Genomic DNA, 21,534 nt, shown 5'->3' with positions numbered 1-21,534 from the left:
AGTACCATCATGCTTGATAACTGTTAGTATTGTGGACCTATATCCTAAGGGTCCATTTACACAGAACAGTGACGTGTCGGCACAGTGACAGTGATGGTCATGGACTTTTCTGAGGATGAATTGGCTATGATAGCTATATGTTTGGATGAAGCAGAAAAAGAAATGCAATCAAGAAAGTGCTGCAAGTGGGTACATCAAGCATGGACAGAAAATATCAACAGAATGGGAGTTTCATACCCTTTATAAAAAATTGAGATGACAAATCTATATTTTTTAAATATTTTTGAATGTCCCAACATGCATTTCATATTTATTAAACAAAACAGAGAAAATATTCATTTTGTACCCAATGTCCATGTATTTCGAATGAGATAAATCAAATCGAACAGGGTGTTGGTGCACCATTTCAATTAAATGTTCGTCATCCATTGGAAAACAAAATTTATCATCAGTGAAAATATGGTTCGGATCAAATGTACTTTCACAGTACGGTCACGCCACTGCCACTGCAAGGCACTATGACGGACAAGTCTGGACAGGATGGTTTAAACTAGGTCAACAATTTCCCACAGGCAAAAATTCACTGCACTGTGCCGGCACATCATTGTTGTGTGCGCCAGCACACACAACATGAACCTTAATGATATGCAGACTAATAATATATAGTTCATTCTCATCTTTTCACTTGTCACATTTAGTCACGTGTTCTTCATCACAAATATCAGCTTAATTAGGGTTCCATAATGGCTCAAGATAGAAAACAGGAAAATAAAGTTGTCACCAAAGCCACAGAGGCTGCATATTAGGGCCTCGTGAACCACATGTGGCCCAGACTGCAGGTTACTTGTGACTACTTTAGACCATATAATAACCATAAAATAGATAAATCTTTTAAAAAATTGCTGGCGATTTTTACACATTAAAAAAAATACATAGAAGAGACAATTTTTTGCCATGTCCAATCACAGAACAGTAGTCTTCCAATCTGTAAAAATTGTCAGCCATTTTTTAAAAGAAATTATATGTATTTTTAATGTAACTTTAAATATAGGTTTAATTGTATTTAAAGTTTTAATTTTATGTTCTTGCAGAATTTTCATATACATTATAGTAATATATTAAATTTTAGATTCTGATATTACATTTTCGGTATTAATTATATTTGCTTTTTTTATAGTATTTATTAAGTATGAATATTTATTTTTGCAGAATTGTAGAATTTAAAGACAATGCTGCAGTGCAGAAAGCTATTGATGTTTTACATCGTTACGAAATCAAAGGACGACATTTAGTTGTTAAAGAAGTAAAGTTTAAAATTTTAAATAAATTATAAAGAAATTACTTATTAACTAAATATTATAGTCAGCTCTTTAAAACATTTAATGAATCATCAAACACCTGATGCTGAGAAATGTTTATTAAACAAACATTAATGTTTTCAACCCAATAAGACAGGCCATCTTCAGATGCAACCGAAATTCTAACATATTTTAACTTAACATTTAAACAACAGAACTTTCAAACACTTTTACATTTAAATTAAATTTAAATATAAAAGTGTTAATGTATAAGTTAAAATATGTTAGAATTTCGGTTGCATCTGAAGATGGCCTGTGTTATTGGGTTGAGAACATTAATGTTTGTTTAATAAACATTTCTCAGCATCAGATGTTTGATGATTTATTAAGAAATTAGTTATTTTAATTAATTAAAATTTAGTTTTTATTAAAGTAGAACGTAATTTATTACTGAATTTGTTTGAATGTAGAAAATTTTTTTCGAACTTCACATAAACTTCTAATTTGATGATTTTTTAAAAAATAATTACAAATATCTAAAATTCTAGTTAAAAGACTATTATGATTTCAGTATGAAAAATTACAAAAATTATTCACTTATTTAAAAAAATATTTAAAAAGTTCAAATAACTATATCAGTATTATCGACTCTGCAGTGACCGACGGATATATCTGTCAAGGGCGATCGTGTGGCAGTGGTGAGGGATGGATATATCCGTTAAATTCTTTTGGGGGTATCGCCAAAAACTACCACGAACAAAAATTCACATAAAAAATGAATTATGTAACAATAAAAAAAGACTTTTCTTTACTAGAAATAACTGTTTACAAAATTTTTTTCCAAAATGGTAATGAGAAAAAATGCATGAAAAAATACTTCAAAAATTTTCCATGTTTATTCTCCACTACTTTGGGATAGCACCATACCTGACTATCCCACTGTTGAAAGGTTATTTATTGTTTATAAATTTACTGTTTCATAATACTTATGAAAAATTGAAAGCATTGAAATATCAATTGTATATGAAGAGAATCTTGTACAGTAAAACCTGCAAAAGCTGGAATTTGATGGAACTAGTTGTTTTTCTGTGTCTTACAAGTTTTCTGTCATTGACAAGATATAGTCTTACCATTTTTCTGTTACTATCTATTTTCTATACAAATGCCTTAAAAATGTTTTCTTACTTTTATGTAATTTGGTAAAAAAAAATAATAATTTTACCTTTTGTTCTTAAACACAATGTAGTGTAATAAATTCAAACACTTGGCATTCTATCATCTTTATTTAGTTCAGTTGATACTTGTTTAAAATACATGTTTTGGGCATGTATTGTAAGCTGTATAAATAATGTATTCATCCATGATACTCAGTTTATAAATAATCCCGAGATATGTTCTAAAATATCTTTACCACTTACATGTATTTTTTGTTATAATTTTAGTTGGCTGAAGAGGGGCGTAACATGATAGAACGGCAGGTGTTTGAATTTATTGTTTAAGAACCAAAGAAGAGTCACAACACGGTTTCAGATTATCAAAATAATTTTACCATTTATTAATGCACATTTTTATTTAAATTGCATCTTTACAAATGTTTGCACAAGTTGTAAAGATTTTACATAATTGGACAAAATATCCATTTTAATAAAACAATATAAGGCCATTTGTTAACTTTGGGGTTTTTAATGAAGTTAAAATTTCTAAGTCTGAGGCCTTATGAAAAAATCCTGATTTCCTTCAGCTTTTCCAAATTCCTTCAAAGCCTTTATATAGCTAAAAACTTGTTTTTGATTTAAATGTTTAGACTCTTCTATTAACTAGTTATCTTTGTTATCATAGTTTGTAATTTATAATTATTTTAGCTGTTATTCAGCCCATTTTCATACGGCGGTTGTAGTAGATTTATTGTAATGTATTGAGTTTAGTAAAGATTTAGAAAGAGTTTAGCCCAGAGGACGCTAGTTGACTGTTTTGCATTTTATTCCGGAGGCAGTAGCCTCTAAGGAAAGGTCGCCTCCGTGATTGTGAAATTGGACTGTCATCTGGAGCGAACGACGGACGAATAAACGGAAACAGAGTAATTCTTGTTAAACGTCGTTTTATATATTTATTTATACAATTTTAGTAAAGATGTTTATATTTGTATCTTCATTGTCATTTATCTGTAATTTGACAGTTTTTTGTTGATGATATTGTAAAATTTGGCACTTAAGTCTGGTTGGAAACAGACAACAGTATCTGTCAATGAAAATGGTAAGCTAAAAATTGCCATTCCGCCTTTTTTCTGCATCACTTGTACTCACATGTGGAAATTACCATACAATTAAAATGTGTGCCATCTGCCAACTATAAATACGTGGTACGATCCAAAAGTTCGGGGACTGCAGTAATCTATGACAACAAAAGCATGTATGTGAAGTTACAGCGTATGAAATGGATTCTACCAAACCACCTGTACGTGTTCGGGTTAATTTCACCCATGTCATGTGATTAAACCACGAGCGCTACTGTTTTTTTTTCCGGAGATAGTTACCTTTGTTCTGCGACGTAATAAAAATGGAGTTTCAAGAACAACCTCCAACATTTGGACTTTGCCATGGTAGAATCACCATACACCTTTCTTAGCAATTTTAAAGTCTCTGTAGGTGTTTTACCTAAATGCTAACAAAATTTAATGTTGGAGGTTGTTCTTGAAACTCCACTTTTATTACGTTGCAGAACAAAGGTAACTATCTCCGGAAAAAAACAGCAGCACGCGTGGTTTAATCACATGACATGGGTGAAATTAACCCGAACACGTAGAGGTGGTTTGGTAGAATCTATTTCATACGCTGTAACTTCAAATACATGCTTTTGTTGTCATAGACTACTGCAGTCCCCGAACTTTTGGATCGTACCACGTATAAACAGCTACTGCAGTACATAGGCCATGTGCTAGTAGTCAAAAATGGCACAAACCAGGATTGCTTTGTTATATCAATTAAACTTTCTGAGTTTGCTTACAATCTTATCGACAATTTCTGGTTTCACTCTAACATGATTTGGAAATCCTCCATACAAAATTTCACAATTTTTAAGTGTAAACTTCATTATTTGATATATATATATATATATATATATATTTAAATTCAAGTGAACATGCATGTTGTCTCAAATTTGACCATGGATTTTAGAATATTGAAATTTTCAAATTATTTTGTGCTTTTCATCAGGATTACTTTAATGAAAACTGATAGTGCAATTTTTTTCTCCTCCTTGTTCTAAGTTTCCTATCAACTAGGTGTCATCATTGCTTTCAGACTTTAACCTTTAAGACTGTCACTGTGTTTTCTTTTTATAGATTAATCTTTGTATTTAGTAACGTTTATTTAAACATTTTTAGGTACAACACGTGTTATTAAAGATTTTTGAACTATAGGTAAGCAATCATTTATAAAATGATAAACAAAGTATGGCAGTATCTTGGTACTTAAACAATTTGGTATTCGAACACAAATTGTGGAAAAAACTCTCTTGGTACTTGACTAAACAAACATGACCTGCTTGAACAAATTTTTGATTAATAACATATTTTTATTTTGTCATCCATAAAAAAACTTGTGATAAAAATAAAAAATATGAAAGTGTTTCTGATACTTGTGATCAAGATCAACAAAAAAGCTGAGATGATGATAATATTTTGTAAAAAGAAAACACCCTCGTTTAACTAAAAATAATATTAACATGTAATACAGTACTTTTAATTGTAATTGTTAATTATTGATTGCCTTAATAAACATACTTCTTTTAGTAATGAAAAAGAATAGTATATTTTTGCTAACTTTTGGAATGTAACCCTATGTTTTGCAATTAGTTTTGTATAGCATGGATTCGTATAACACGTCACTTTTTCAGAACATAACTAACCTGTTATATGATGGATACCTGTGCTTTATATATTTGTGAAATTACATTTTTTTTTTAATGTAGTCTAGATTTGCTGAAATATGATAATGCTTAAAAATAGTGAATTTATTCTTTATTCTTTGTTCTTTATTCTTTTTTTAAGAGAAAAACTTTTAAAAATTGTTTTAGGATTTTGATGTTGAAAGAGACAAAACTGGCAGACCCATTACTAGATCTTCCATGAATATGAATCGTGCAGGGCCTGATTTCAATGCCAACATACCACCATTAGGAGATAATATGGGTGGAGGTGATTCTCAATTTAATACTTATGGTTTAAGCCCTCACTTTTTGGAATCTCTTGGTATCAATGGGCCACTGACAAACAGAGTGTTTGTAGCAAATGTAAGCATAAAAATTTTGTCAAATATTTACTTTTAATTTTAGATAAGAAGATATCACTGATGAAATAAAAAAAATGATTAGAAATAATTGAAATATTGATTGATTTTTTCAGCTTGATTATAAAGTCACAGATAAAAAGTTACAAGATATCTTTAAGATGGCTGGTAAAGTTATCAGTATAGAATTGAAAACAGACAAAGAAGGAAAAAGCAAAGGTCATGGAATTGTTGAATTTGACCATCCTGTTGAAGCAGTTCAGGCTATATGTATCCTTAATTCAATATTTAATTAGTAATTTGAAATTGGAAATTTGTGTTTAGAAATCTTATAAAGTTTGCTAATATTCTAGAGACACATCACCAACCTTAATATGATTGCTTAGAGCAGGGGTTCCCATTTTTGTGTTCTGCGGAACCCTACGGTTCCACAATAAAATCTGTTGAGTCTAGTGATGTATGAATGTGCCAATGCAGATTTGAGATGTGAGATGTAATTGTTGTAGTCAGAGTCCTTGTATGACGATACAAGGACTCCATTCGAGACTGTACACATGCAAAAGTTATTTATAGCTTTACAAACAGTGGGGACCAATTTATCAATAATAGAACAAACTGAAATCATTATATAAGGCTTGACAAAGTAATAGAAAACATAAACTAAAGCTAGAAAATCATTTAAAAAACCATAATCTTAAAAGGATCTAACATATAAATAAAAATACAATCGTTAAATCTGTATATATGTTAAAAGCAAAATGTTCTTTCACTACTGCACATGTAAATAAAATTTATTTTAAAATTTGTTATTTAATTTGAAAATTTCAAAACAACTTTTAAACAGTTTTTAAAAACATTGTTTTAATTTTCAATTGATTTGACAATTTTGATTTTATTTTCAATTTTTGTTTTTAATGTAAAGTGGCTACCTATTATTCTTTAATTTGTTGATATTTGCAGGATTCCAACATTTCTTATTATTAGGGCTCTGACATTTTTTTATTAAAGTGAAAAGGATTTCATGATAAAAATAAGTTGGGAACCTCTGGCTTAGAATATTGAGTTGGAAGAAAATATTACTCTGAAACTTAAATATATTGTTTGAAAATGTTAAATGTCATATTTTTAATAAATCCAGTTCTAAATCATCTACAACATTTCTTTGGCAATCAAAATAGTGATATTTGTGTTATTCTTGTTCCAAATTATTTTAAAACTATATTTACATATAAATTCAATATGATAAGAAATATAAAAAATGTATATTTTTTCTTAATTCTGAAAGCTATGTTCAATGGACAAAAATTATTTACACGATCCATGAGTGTTCGTATGGTAAGTAAATTTTTCACTTTATCCTTTAATACAATAATGACACTGTTTCATTTTTATTAGTGAAATTGCACATCAGTAATTATAGTTTCGTTATACAAAATTTTTTTAGTAAAACTTTAGATGTTTTAAAGCAATTATTAAAACTTTGGAATATTTTAGCTTACATTCTCTTTGATTTAAATTCTGTAGATTTATATTTTGGCCAAAGTAAATTTTTATATTTCAAATTAAAATATTTGAGTTAAAAATAAATAGATAATTAAGATTTCCATTTACTATTTATCTAATGATTTCCATCACAGATATCAGTACAACATAACATGCATTTTAGTATGCATAAGTTTGTGGGGGCTGTAATTAACTATAGATTACAGGAAGGAGAACTGAAAAACTGTAGAGATTTTTATATTTTGATAATGATTTTTGAAGTTATTGTGGAAGATTCCTTTTTACTATATTTGCACTGTAAGCTGACTATAATTAAAATTATGATCAAAATAAAATAAAATAGTTAAAACCTTGCTTTTTGTCTTCTAAATCATTTGTCTTTATCATGATAATGATTTTGATTTGAAGAATTGTAAATATAGGATTTATAAATGATATAAGATACTCATCATGCAGAACATTTGAATTAAATGCTAAACCTGATGTATTTTTAGATTTATTGGGCTGCAATAATCAAATTGCAGACCTATAAATTTCCACTGTCATTTGTCTGTACATCCTTCCTTAAACTTGAGAACAGAGTTAGATGAAAATTGAGACTAAATATAGAAAGCTTAGATGCCAGAGGCCTGATTAATTTTTAAATTAAAATATGATTAAAAATTACAGTCTGGCATTGTGATGATGTCACAATAATAAATTAATTTTATTCTTTTTAATTTTTTTAGAATAATGAAAAAAGTGGATTTGTGTAAGGATGCAATAATTTTGAATAAAGCAAAATATTTAGCTGATAAAGATTTATAACAAAAGATAATATTTAATTCAGAAAATTAGGTTTTCTGTCATTTTTTGTATAATTCTATCCATTATCAAATTGGATAGGGGAGAACTGAGAGATGTGCAGAATATTTGGCACTGGATATTTTGAAATCTCACAGTGAGAAAGCCATCGTAATTATATAAATATATTTAATGTGTTTGTTTATAAAAATGAATTGGCATTTTTAAAATATTTTTATATTTAGTAGAATTTTTTTTAAAATTTAATATTAAATTTTCACCAGGCTTAAAAACATTCTATATGGAACTAAAAATTTATACAAATCAAAAATTATTTTGATTTGTATTAATTTTTATGTATTACATCATCCTTTTTAATATAAGCCTCATTTTACATTTGATTTCGTGTAATGATAACTAAACCAACACACAAAGTTATTTTTTGAGTTTTTATTTATTGCTTAGTTCTGTTGGAGTTAAAACTATCAAATTTTAATTTTATTACATTAAACTTTAATGTAAGTTTTCAAGTGATGATGATTTGTATAACTGTATAAGCTTATCTGTGAAAGTAAAATATTTATACTAAATTGCATTATTTGTGCCCCTGAAAACAGCTTTTGTTTTATTATATTTTTTATAATAAATTGAATATTGTTTTCTGGAGAATTATTGTAGTAAAAAAATTAAAAATTTTAATAAACATTTTCAGATTACTAGTATAAAATGTCATGTATTAATAAATTATAATCAAAATGTGACATAATATTTAATCTTAAACATGTAATCATAAATTAATAATTATGAATGATTATTTTTAGGATAAATACAAAGAAGAAAGTGATGGTATTCCTACTAAATTACCAGGTAAATTAGAATTTTTCTTTTTCTTAAATTAATTTTATTACAAGTATAGAATTAAGAAGGAAACAAATATTTAAAATTCTAAACTGAAAAGAATTTATTGTTTATAATAGTATGGTAGCAGATAATGTTTCTGTAATTGTAGCATTCAAATTTTACTTCTAGAATGAAAATGTTCATTAATAGGTAGTATTTGTTTATAAAATGATCAAATCACTAAATTTTTTTAACAATTGATGATATTTAAGTTACGGATTTGGAACTTTTTTACTAACGCAGGAAAGCTTTGGTAGATGCTCGTGAATTTTATTTTTTAAATAATGTTAATAATAATAATTTCTGCAGTGGAGCTTTGCTTATAAAATAAAAGGATTTATTACATGACATTGTCATGTTTTAAATGGTATTTGACATTATAGAGTAGGTCATTGTCATCATCTTCAAAAAATAAATTCCAAATTTGGAGTTTTTCATTAATGGTTATTTATTATGTGAATTTTTATAACTGAACATTATTTGTCGTTTTTTCCCATTTCTGTCTCTGTTCTCATGCCTTTGGCATCTTTTTCAAATTGCAGCAGCATTCTTTTAATTAAGTCAAGAATTCTTGGTAATGTTTATATTGTTTAATTTGATCAAATGACTTTAATCGTTTATTGATTGCATTTTTCCTTTTTTCTATTAAGATTTTCGTGTATTTGTGAGTGGATGGAAAAGATTTCTTTCTTGATTAGGGAAAATAGAATGATAGTTTTGTCATCATACTCATTTGTATTACTAGCAGCAGCAGCAGCTAGTTGTCCTGAAATGAAAAGTGATTGATGTATATGCAGGAGGAAGGAAATGTCTATTAATGAATACTTATCAATTAGGGATCCTTATTAATCATGTTATATCAAATTTGTATTAAACAGGTTGGGTTCAGTTTTCCTTCACAAATTATTTAATTTTACCTTTTTAATTTATGTTTAAAACCAAATTTATTACTAGTTATACAAAACAATACACAACAATTTTAAAAGAAACTTGAATTTGTTCTATCATTAATTAATATCACACCTTCTTTATGTTCAATATGAAAATATAGAATCTGAAGCAGGCCCATAAACTAGGCCAAAATGTTTGTTTCTAATAAAGTATTGCTGTAAGATGTAAGAAAGGTGGGATATTGATTAGTGTTAAGATAAATTCCAGCTTTGAACAATTCATTTGTCCAAAGACACAACACTAGCTAACAATTAGTAATGTTATAAAAATTCTCAATGGAGTTGGTTATTTTATATTTAAAAAAAGGTATGGAAGAAGAGTTAAAAAAATATAAAAAATTCCCTCTTTGAGTTAAAATGCTTAATCTTTACCAACTTTGAGGACAAAACATTATGACTTTAAATAAATTTATTTATTGTGAATTTTTGAAGCATTTAAAACATTCTCCAAATGCATTTTGTCTGCAGTCTAGGCCTCATCAGTAAAGGCTGTTTCTGTTGTTGCATCATGAATTTAAAAAGTGAACAGAGAATTGTAATTAAATTCTGTTTTAAAGCAAATTGTTTTACTACAAATTGGTCTGAATCAAGTCTAAATTGGTATAGATGGTGTATAGTAATGTGGCTCTAACTGGTCTGAGAAATTAAAATTTCAAAAGTCACTCATCAAAATGATGATGACTTTTGAAAATGAAAGACAGTCAGAAAAGATGAATTTTCTGCAACTTTGTGAAGTGTTTGTGCAATTGTACTAAAGAATACATTAGTATATTATACAAAGAATTATACATTGGTACATACTGTGTGTTTATTTTTTGAAGGAGTATGACAAATGTTTTGTTATTTTGTTTTATTCTTATATCACTATAAAAGTTAATCTGATGATTATTATAATAAATGCTATCAATAATAAACAATTTATTCTTTTCCAGCTGGATTACAAGGAATAGGAAAAGGATTAGGCTCTGGTGGTCAACCCATTAACATTTCTAGTGAGTAATTTTAAAATTATTAAATAATTTTAATAATAATTTAAATTTTATATATTACCAGTTTTATTAAAAAATACATGTAATGTAAACTATTTAACTGCAAAATTTATTCTTCAAAAATGTTAATATAAAGGAGTTAGTATATAAAAAGTATTTAACAGCATTGCTTATTGTTAAATTTGATGATAAAATTCATGCACAAAATCCCATCACAGAAAATTTTGCAGGAGCCGCTGCTGGAACTGGTTTGGGTGTAATGGGAATAGGTAAGAATTTTGTAAAAGTTTTATATTTTACATTTAATGTATTTTTAAAGTTTACAGTCTCTAAATATTAATTTTTTAAATGTGGTGTAGTATTTTATTTTTATTTATTTGATTTTTAAATTGAATTTTTGCATCCACTAAATATAAGAATTTAAATATTATAATTATTGTTTTTGCATTAATTGTAGGTTATAATTTAACCAATTTTGAATCATGATAATGAAATATAATTTATTCAATAATTTCAATTTAAATGTATCTGCTAATTTTATTTGTATTTTAATCGTGACCTAAAAAAATCAAGTATCTTTAAAATGTTTCAAAATCTTTAGCAAGATGCAAATAAGTGAAAAACAATTTGATTTTTATGATTTATAAATTTATGATGTCGCTATTATAAAATTATTGATTTGTTGTATTAATAATTATAAATGAATATTATGAGAACAAAATTAACTTCAGGTTATCTTCAATAAATAACTTATATTAATATGTGGCTGCTTTCCCTGCCACATTTTTGACTATTTGTCTTAGAGATCACTAAAGAAAAGTTGTGTGTTTTCTACTCAAGTATTTTTATTAAGGTTTTTTTAGTGTTTGCCAATTATTTTTAATTATTATAATTTGTATGCAAAAGGTTTTTCAATTGATTTTTATTTTTACTCTATTATTCTCAAATACATACATAGGATAGTCATTGTTCATTGTATTGAGTACTAGTTCATTAATACAAAATATATTCAATGGTCTCAAATAATTTAGAGAAAATCTTTTTTAAATTAAATTAGTTCTGAAATATTTGGAAAATAGTATATATCTAATTATTAGGCTTATATTACCCTATTTTCATGGATTGACCAGCATGCCACATATAACTGGGGAGATCAGCATGACAGAAACAGCTTAAACTGTAACTAAAAAATGAACTTAATCAGATCTAACAAAAATAATTGTTAATTAAATGTTAAAGAAAACATTCTTCTCAGTACAATAAAATAGTAACATTGTAATTTGACTGACTTAAAATCAGTTTTTGTTTACAAGACAATAAAAGAATTAACTGCTTATTGACGTTAGTAGTTGTAGTAGTAGTTGTAGTAGTTAGCCAGTGTGAGCTGCACTGACAAATCTATCCTGACCTTAAAAATAACACCTTCCTTCTAAATTTCATACAAAAGAGATGTTAATAGGTGTAAGTTGAGATAATTTACAGCAGTTTCTAAAATTTAATATGTTTATTTTTGCATTTTTGAATCAAATTACAATAAAATAAACATTAAAAAAAAGCACTTTTAGCATTCTACCAGTATTTTACATCCTTAAAAGAAGACAAAATGAAAAAATTTAAACATAGTCTTACTTGCTGACAGTTTTATAATAAAAACTGGTCTCCTTTTTAATATACCCTTTAGAGAGGGATGTATAACCTTACTTAAATTGGCATGCTGGCAGTTCCCTGGGGTAAACTGGTAATGCCAGTTTTTACCATAAAGAAATGTGTGATTTTTGTGGTCTCACCAGATAGACCGACATGCAGGTCAATCCACAAAAATACAGTAACATAAAATGTCAAGTTATTTATTGAAGATGTAAAATATGACTATTTTAAACAAAGCTGTAACTAGAATAAATGTTCATAATTAAATTATGCAAAAATGAACTTTTTTCCATTTATCATATATTGAGTCTCAAATTACTCTTAATATATTGCCATTTAATATTCAAAATGTCTGATGTTATTGATTTTACATACCTTGAATTAATCAATGTGTATCTTGAATTAACCAATGTAATCAAGAAATTATACATATCTTGAATTAACCAATGTATGTTAATCTCAAAATAAATTGCTATTATTAAATTTCTAAAACTACTAATAATAATTTTGGATACTTGTAGTTATATAAACATGAAGAAAGTAAGACCATAAGAGCAATAATCCTCTCTCTGGCAGAAATCATTGCTCTTATGCTGCCTAGTATTATTAATGAATCTAAAATTGGAAAAACTATAAAATGCAAATTTTTAATAGAGATCAATGCATTCATTAGTTAGTCTCATTTCTCAGTTATATGAAATTCAAAATGTGAAAAATAACAAAAAAGTTAACTTATTACATATGAATATATAAAACTTAACTGTTTTAGTGCTATATTAGATTTAATAATTGTGAAAAAAAGGAGCACTTTGAATAATTTAGATAGCATTGCACCAGCAATTGTTACAGGATATACTGTATAACTGATTGGTTCAGAATCATGATGATTGAAACAGCTACTCATACTGTGATCTTCATATATTTAAATTTTTGTGACAATATAATGATTGACTTTATTTTAAATTAACTTAATTTTCTAATCTTGTTTCAGTCATATTACATATTTTAAAATCAGTTATTTTTGAATGTTTGTTCATAAAAGTGAAAAAAAATATTATCAATTTTATGAACAAGTAATATTCTATTCCAGTTTTTCGTAGTATTTGTCCTGTTGTGCTGTCATTGTTATTGACTTTCTTATATTATTGTTACATAAATTGCAAATTGCAAAACTCTTTAATCACAACTGAAATAGTTTCCATATTAGTACAAAAATACTTGAAAAACTTAATTTTCTGCTTTTATAGAATAACTTAACCATATTATTTTAATGTAGTCTGTTTTTCTGTTTAAATTACTTGAAATGGTGTTTCTCTTTTTTTTTTAAATGTTACATACTTTTAAAAATATTACACCCAAAATCAGATTTACTGTTAAATTATTAAGGAATTTTTATTAATCTCTCTAGATTTCTGTTGATAATTTTGAATAAAGGATGGTCTATTATTGTAGAAATAATAATTTAGGTGTAGTTCTGAAATTGATTGATTGATTTTAGATGTAAATTTTATATCTTGTTCATTGCCAAATTATTTTTGCATAAAATTAATGTGTAACAAATTAAGGTTTAAGAATTTTAAAAATAATTTCTCTTTCTTATTTCTCTTGAAATTTTAAAGGTTTTTGATATAAGGAATTGATGTCTATTTTCATCAAATGGTTAATGTTTCTTTTATTTTGTTTATTAAAACAATTGGTTTCAGATACTTTGACTAATTCTTATTGATTATTGTGATTCAAGTATAATGGCAAAGTTTTTTCTAGAGAAGAATTTTATTTTGGAACTGTTATTTTAAAATGGAATTTATTTTGTGATCTTAATTCAGGAAATTTGGATGAAGGTAATGTTTTGTTCATATTTCAAGTTTTCGTTTTTGATCTTGATTAATTTAATTTAAACTTTGATATTGATATAATTCTTAGGGAACTCATTAGTTGAAATTATTTAAGATCATAAATTTATACTTTTATACAGAAAATAAGAAATTTTGATGTCAACATTATGTATTGTTTCTGGAATATAAAACATTTTCTCTGCTTGGATGTTTGTCCTGTATTATTGAATATTTGTTGAATTTTATTTGAACCAACAAAATTATTAACATTTATTTGTGTTTTCACTTAGTAAATATAAAATTCTATAAAATCAATGTTTTTTTTTTATATTCTGAGTTTATTCTCTTGTTTGATAGTTCTCATCTAGTTTTATTTCAAAAAATAAATAAATAGAAATTTTGAATTTTTATGCAATTGAATGTTAACAAAATAGTTTCAAGATTTTTTTTTAATATTAATCTGTCATAGGCCTAAATGAATTTATTTATTTTCATGTATTAATTCACTACACCTGATTCAATAGTGATTTTATTTCTGGTCATATTACACCAAGGACAGGGTTCTTTTAATATTCTTTCATAATATTAGCTTTTACTTTTTCAATAAGAATTTCAGTCATATGCCCCTTTTCAGTTACAAGTATAAAAGTTCAGTTTGCCTTACTAGGACATCATACAACTTTGTCGTGTTGTGATAGAATTAAGGCGCCTGAAAAAAAGTTAGGCACAGAAGAGGCAATCCTTGTACCTACCTGCCATGGGAAACATGAACCTTGCACTGGTTGAGTATGGAGAGACAATTGTTTCACTTGCTGATGTGGAGAGGCGATCCAAGAACAAAGCAGTCACCATCAATTGTTTTGTTCATTTTTTGTGACTATTTTCTGTTAGGCATATGCAATTCTGTTTTTATTTTTGACTCCTAGGCCTAGATTTTATTAGGCATGCTCAGTTGCATCAGAGAGCATGGACATTGTCACTTTAATACCTCTGTATATTGAAAACGAAGTCATAGACTCATATTTTTTACATTTAAATGGACCCTCATTACATTTTTGGATTCCTCATTGCAATTAATAGAAAATGGTAAAGTTAATTCTATAAGCTCATAAGTGTGTTAATGACGTGGAACATCACACATCATCACTTTGTCATGCGTGTTGTGCTACAACCTTATATCTCGAAAACAGTCATGGACTTCCATTTTTTATTACATTTCTGGATTTCTTGTCAGAATTAATGGAACATGGCAAAGTTTAATCAAAATCAATCAAACAGATTTTGAGAAGGAACACAATTCTGTAAGCCACATAGAAGAGGCTTTGTCTGCCTCTGTTAACCAAAAATAAAACTGTTTATTAAAATTATTTACTTACAGTTATTGAGAGGTAAACCTTAATTGTAAGTTTGTTAATTTTCTAATCTGAATTATTAACAAACACCAATACTGCATAACAACTCATCATGTCATTCATATTTTATTATAATGCTCTTCCTGTTGACAAATAACCATTCCACAAACTATCAATTTGCATTTCTGTATTGTCATTTATTCTATTGATTGTTTTTAAAATTTTATTATTTCTATATGTTAATACAATTTTCTTTTAAAATTATTGTTTTTTAAACAATTTTTACTGAATTGTTTTTACAATTTCCCAGTTATTATAATTACAATGTTTTCAAACTGCTGAGCATTGATTTTTGTATTTTATAAAATTTATATGTTCTTTTAATCTTATTTTAAGGTATCTGTGTTTTGCCTATATGCATTCTTTGATTTAAGTCTTTAGTGTAATGAGACTTGAGATAAAAATTACTATTGAGTCAAAATGTATTGAATTAATACTTGAAAAACTTAATCAGAATGTATTCTTGATACTGCTTCCTAATTTTTAAAATTATGTAACTATCTCTGGTTTATGGTTTAGGCATTCTTTATAAGGAAACCTTATATACTTTTAGTTTTTATATTTTTAAAATACCAAAGTTTGGTTTATTGATTTTGTTTCAAATATTTAAAAATGACATGTACTGCATTCAATATTTTTAATTAATAAATGTATTCAAATACATTTCAATTCAATATTTTAATAAATTTGATTGTTACATATCTGTACAGTTAGTTTGTCTAATAAAGTACTAATTAGAAGTCATTACTAATTCACTAACAAATTTCATTGATATTTAATAGGAAATCTTGAAGAACATAGACAAATATATGTTGTATTATCATCTTTATCTTCTCTTTCCTTTTGTTTTTCCCATTTCTATATAATGACACTATTGCAGCAATGTTGTCTTTGCTACTATGTTAAATTCCAGTTCAATCCTTGGGAGTAAATATCAAAAGAAACACTTCTCTCCAATTTCAGGACACAGTTTTATTTGATCGATTACAATAAGATAGCTTTTTACACCCTTGGTTACAACTGGGGTTGAAAGACAGATAACACTTTTATCACAGACAAAAACTGATAAAAGAATAGGAATAGGAACTAATCTGCTCCTGATATTCATGTCCAGATGTTATTATCTATTTCAGTTCAATAGTACCAGTTGTGATTATTGATATTGAAAGTTTGATGCATGCTCATTGGTTGTGGGTTAGTAATCCAGTGGTACTTGCAGATCTTGCTATAATGATGGCTTGGCTAATGAAAATTCTGGTTTAAGTTAATCTGCATTAATTAATGCAAGACCTGTCTGTCATTCTTACCTTAAAAGCCTTATCCATCCTCTCACCCAAAAACGACTGCAGTATGGATCTAACAAAGCTGTTGAAACTATCCGACAAATGAAAATGTGACTAAGTTTGCAGGTCTTTAGATATGAAGGGGATGTGTACTTGGGGGAACCAGTCAGAACTAGCTCACAATTGTCTTGAGTAATTCAAGAAAGAGCATAAGGGTTGCCAAATGGATGGTGGAACTAGGAATTTTTCTGGAAGTTGGAGTGGGATCCTGTATACTAGTTCTCCAGCTGATGATTCAAGATCTTGTTTGACTACTATTCTTAGACCCAATAAAATAGTGGGAGGAACATTGCCTACTAACCAGTATCTACATCATGTGAGGTTGATGGATGGTAATGTGCATTGTGGAATCATATTGATTTAGTAAGGGAGGCAAGAGCTCAAAATAGTTTTGATTCAAACTGGCACTCTTGGTTGGTAGCTGTTCTTAACAGCTGGCCAAATTGGCATATTTATCTAGAGTAGAAAATTCTGGCAACAGACTGGAGATTTTGTGAAGGAGGAAGTTAGTGAATATTCATATTAGTTAAAAGAATGCAGAAATTTCAAGATGAAGTTAAGGGACCCACAGGATAATGTGAACATGATCAAAGTATTTACTTGGGAGAATGAAGTTTCAAGCCTGCTGTGGGCAATAGATCTTTGTTCTTTGGGAATTGCATGCATTCATCTTATTTTTCTATATCATTCTATGTATTGTATGTGTCCTATGTTTGCTTTCATTGAGAGCAAAACAAAATGTATTTTAGCTAGGTCTACAGTAACATATGTCCCTGGATGTGAAATGCCATACAGGGCTTTCAGAACAATTGTTGGTACAATCTAATTGAACAAGTGGGCAGATGCAACTTTTTGAAACATCACATGCAATGCTGTTGCAGCAGAAACCTCTTGAAATGTTCAATAGTGGTCGACACTGTCAGACTGTTTGCACTTTTGGGAAGTTGCCTATGCTCGTTATGACTACTTTATGTTCTGGTTGTTGTGGGTATGTGACTTTTAGCAGATCACATACAATGTTGCTTGATACTTGAATCTGAGATGAATCAGTGATAAAAATTTGCTAATGCAAAGAAGCACCTAATGTCCTTAATAGTTGTAGGATGAGAAAAGTTCTAAATTGTGATACCTTATGGAAAAAGGCAAAAAAATTTGTCCTTATATTCAAATTTGATAGTGGTTTCAAGATCTTCAAATTTCATAATTTTGTTCCAACTAGAATGAGTTAACGTTAAAATTTAAAATTTTATACTAAACACAGGCAATACTGAAAAGACTGTTTTTCAGTACTGTTTTTTGATGGAGAAATGGCAAAATTCCATGTCTGGAAATCTTGTAACTATAGAAGATCACTTTGGTGAGGCCAAACATATACTTAAACGGGTTTAATTTGACATAAAATTTTCATTGACAAGCAACGACTTGCTAGTTTTCCTGGTCAGATAAACACATTTACTAGCACTAACACCAAACTTCTGATGGAAATAGCAGAGCTGCTTCACTTTTTAGGCGACATGCTGTACTGCCATTGGGAATATCAACATTGCTGGTTTAGCTCATCAACTTGCATCTCTAAACAACTGCTGTAGCATGATTATTGTGGTCTGTTGAAATTACCAGTATGAATGGCAGTATTTTGGTCACTTCAACTTAATCTACTATTTAGGCCAGTTTTTGAAGTCCTTCACCATTATGGTGAGTAACTGTTGTATGGGAGTAAGATGCCACTGCAACTGTAAGGATTTTAATAAATCTTCAGTCATATGGTTGCTTGTCAGTCAACCATATGACTGAAAATCCTCAAAGTATCTGTGAGGGATGCTGGTCCCCCACTCCAATTTCTGAAATAGCAGTTGCAACTAGTGTTGTCCCGATTTGGTGAACTGTGTGATTAAATGTTGCTTAAGCAAAGGATAGAACGGAAGTCAGAATTCACTTTACAAGACAGCCATCAAATGATTAAACTTATTTTTGTCATCTGTAATTCCTTTTGTAGAAAACTGTGCTTTGATCTGGGCAAACCAATGCTGGGTTTGCCCTTCAGAATGGAGCATCACATACTGTTACCTTTAAGAGAGACAAAGTCTGATTTGTTGATGGCAGTTGCAATCTTGATTGTTCATGATAGATACATTAGGCTCAAAGAACAAAAATGCTCATTGAGTGAAAAAAATGTCCACAATGCATTGTGGTCTCTTTAAATCATCCACAATGTGATTTTCATGTTGTGGCACTTGTAAAAACAGCCACAATGCATTGTTGCTAACTCAAAACGACCACAAAGCGAAATTCATGTCATTGTTTTCATGATATTTGACCACTGTGTGTTTTACTATCCAACTCAAAATTTTTTGCAGTTGAAATTGGTTTGAATGTTTTAGTTACGGTGTCTGATGTTGATAGGGGACGTGCAGCTTTCAGAAATGTTTTAACTGTTGTTATGAGCATTAATCCATTGGGTCTCTATCAGTTAGGAAACAAGGAAGGTCTTCTTGATTGAATTTATGCTCGTAATGAATTTACAATTTCTGAGAGTAACTTTATTAACATTCAGGACATCCCTCAACTTCATTAACACTTTGCTCAGCATCCATGTTAAAATCTGGAAGGAAGCAAGGGTTTATAATGTTTCACTGTAAAATATACTCTATTGATAAAAAATGCAAATGTTGCTCAAAGAACATAAAATGCAACTTTTGAAATATCACAGTAATAGTTCTTGTAAAAATAAATAACTGCAACAATCTTGATTCTCATTTAAAAAAAAGAATGATTTATTAATAAAAGTTCTTGACAGAGTAATTATTTTTAGTAAATTAGTTGTTAGAAAATGTTGACATCTCGAGCACCACAACAGATTTTCATGAATGATTAAATGTTGTTGAAAAGTAACCAAGTTACATTTTTGTATGTGGTGAAATAATTTTGTTACCTACTTCTATAAGATGATTGAAGATAAATAAATCATAATGAAAAAAGAAAGTTTTATTTTCTTATCATCATCATGTTATTAGTTAACATGCAGAACTTGTGGTGGCTTTTAACCATAATAAGTTTGTTGCACAGTGGTCTTTAACTTTGGCAGTTGATTTTTATGTCATTGTGTAGAGTACATAAAGCACTTACTAGTACATGTAGTTTGACCTTTAGCACTTTTAAGCAAAACAAAAAAACCAAATGTGTATTTTTTCCATACATTTTATTTCTTTGAAATTTTTAAGTTTGAAAATTAATTCTAGGAAAACTTGTAGAAGCAATGTTGTTCAGCATTAAAAATTTGTAATTACAAATGTTTCAAGGGTAGAACCTATATTTTAAGTTACAAAAGTGCCAGAACACAAAAATCGCATTGTGGACGTTTTTTTGCTCAATGAGCATTTTCGTTCTTTGAGCCTAACAGATACATTTGATCTCCATACAAAAAGACAAAATATAAAAATAGTCACTCAATTAGGTGTGATACTAGTATGCTTCCTTTTGCTGACAATAGAATAAACATTACTAGTCTTGAAATAACAATCGAAATTGATTGCAAAAACACATTGTTTAAAGACTGGCTCACTGGTTATAGCAACATAGTCTTTTCTACCATGTAAAATCTAATTCAGTTTCTGGGAATAAATATCAAAAGATACATTTCTCACCAATTTCAGAACAGTTTTATTTGAATAATACAGTAAGATACCTTTTACAACATTGGTTACAAGTGGAGTTGACAGACAAGTGACACATGCATCACAGAAACTGTGAAAAGACCAGAATAAGAACTAGTTAACTCCTGACAGGCATAACTGGATGTTTTAATCTGCGTCTAGTTATTGCTATCAGTGAGGCCAAAGCTGCTTCTATGATTACCAATATTACTGTTAATTCTAGAGAGTAGATTAGTGTCTAGAGTAGATGGTGTTTTATTTAATATTTTTTACCTTTATAACATAACTTTCTAGACAAGTTTTGTATGCAATGTCAAATCATATTATATTCAAATAAAGTATACAGTATCTTATGAAAAATATTCAGATATGGTGTTTTTGGGAAAATGGGCTCTATCGTGGTAATTGGTCAGTCCACTTTTGCTTGTATGACAGTGGCAATGCATTGAAGCATATTTTCAACCAGTTTCTAGTAGGACTCAACCAAAATGGATTGCTATTTGCCCTGCAAAGTTGCTGCCAGAGATAAGAGCACAGTCATTGTGTCACTTTTGTATCCATTGCATCAATTCATCCCAGAGGTTATTCTATTAAGTTAAAATCCTGACTGAGTTCAACAGTTGCACCTTATTTTCAAGAAATTGGTTCTGTAAACACTGTGAAGCGTGGCAAGTAGCTTAATTGTGTTAGAAGAGACAATGGTCATTTCCATAATACTGCCATGTTGGTAGGGCTGAATTGTTCAGAACATCGAGGATTTATGAACTCTGAACTACAATAATTCATAATTTTTGGTATAATAATCAGCAAAAAGGCCAAGCCTGATTCATGAGAAACACTCCCATATTATTAAGAAACATCTGTTGAACTTTAGTTGGAACAACACAGTCTGAGAAAAACTTTTCTGACATCAAATCAAAACATGTCCATCAGAT

At 28.5% G+C, this 21,534-nt stretch overlaps 1 protein-coding gene across 3 annotated transcripts in view; it reads left to right on the top strand.

Moving 5' to 3' along the window:
• The window catches only part of rump (rumpelstiltskin), a 55,540-nt gene that overhangs the window by 27,375 nt on the left and 6,631 nt on the right, over positions 1 to 21,534 (top strand). The window contains exons 4-10 of one of the 3 annotated variants that reach the window (XM_067271745.1): positions 1,210 to 1,303; positions 5,373 to 5,588; positions 5,701 to 5,854; positions 6,870 to 6,919; positions 8,692 to 8,737; positions 10,653 to 10,712; positions 10,940 to 10,978. In XM_067271745.1, the coding sequence (XP_067127846.1) occupies positions 1,210 to 1,303; positions 5,373 to 5,588; positions 5,701 to 5,854; positions 6,870 to 6,919; positions 8,692 to 8,737; positions 10,653 to 10,712; positions 10,940 to 10,978 (659 nt within the window). Of the gene's footprint in view, positions 1 to 1,209; positions 1,304 to 5,372; positions 5,589 to 5,700; positions 5,855 to 6,869; positions 6,920 to 8,691; positions 8,738 to 10,652; positions 10,713 to 10,927; positions 10,979 to 21,534 lie in introns of all 3 variants that reach the window. The other 2 variants (XM_067271744.1, XM_067271747.1) reach the window with 2 other exon arrangements.

The sequence above is a fragment of the Centruroides vittatus genome, unplaced genomic scaffold (assembly GCF_030686945.1).
Source record: "Centruroides vittatus isolate TY-2023 unplaced genomic scaffold, ASM3068694v2 contig_400, whole genome shotgun sequence".
Lineage (NCBI taxonomy): Eukaryota > Metazoa > Arthropoda > Arachnida > Scorpiones > Buthidae > Centruroides > Centruroides vittatus.
This window is presented reverse-complemented; position numbering and strand designations above follow the sequence as displayed.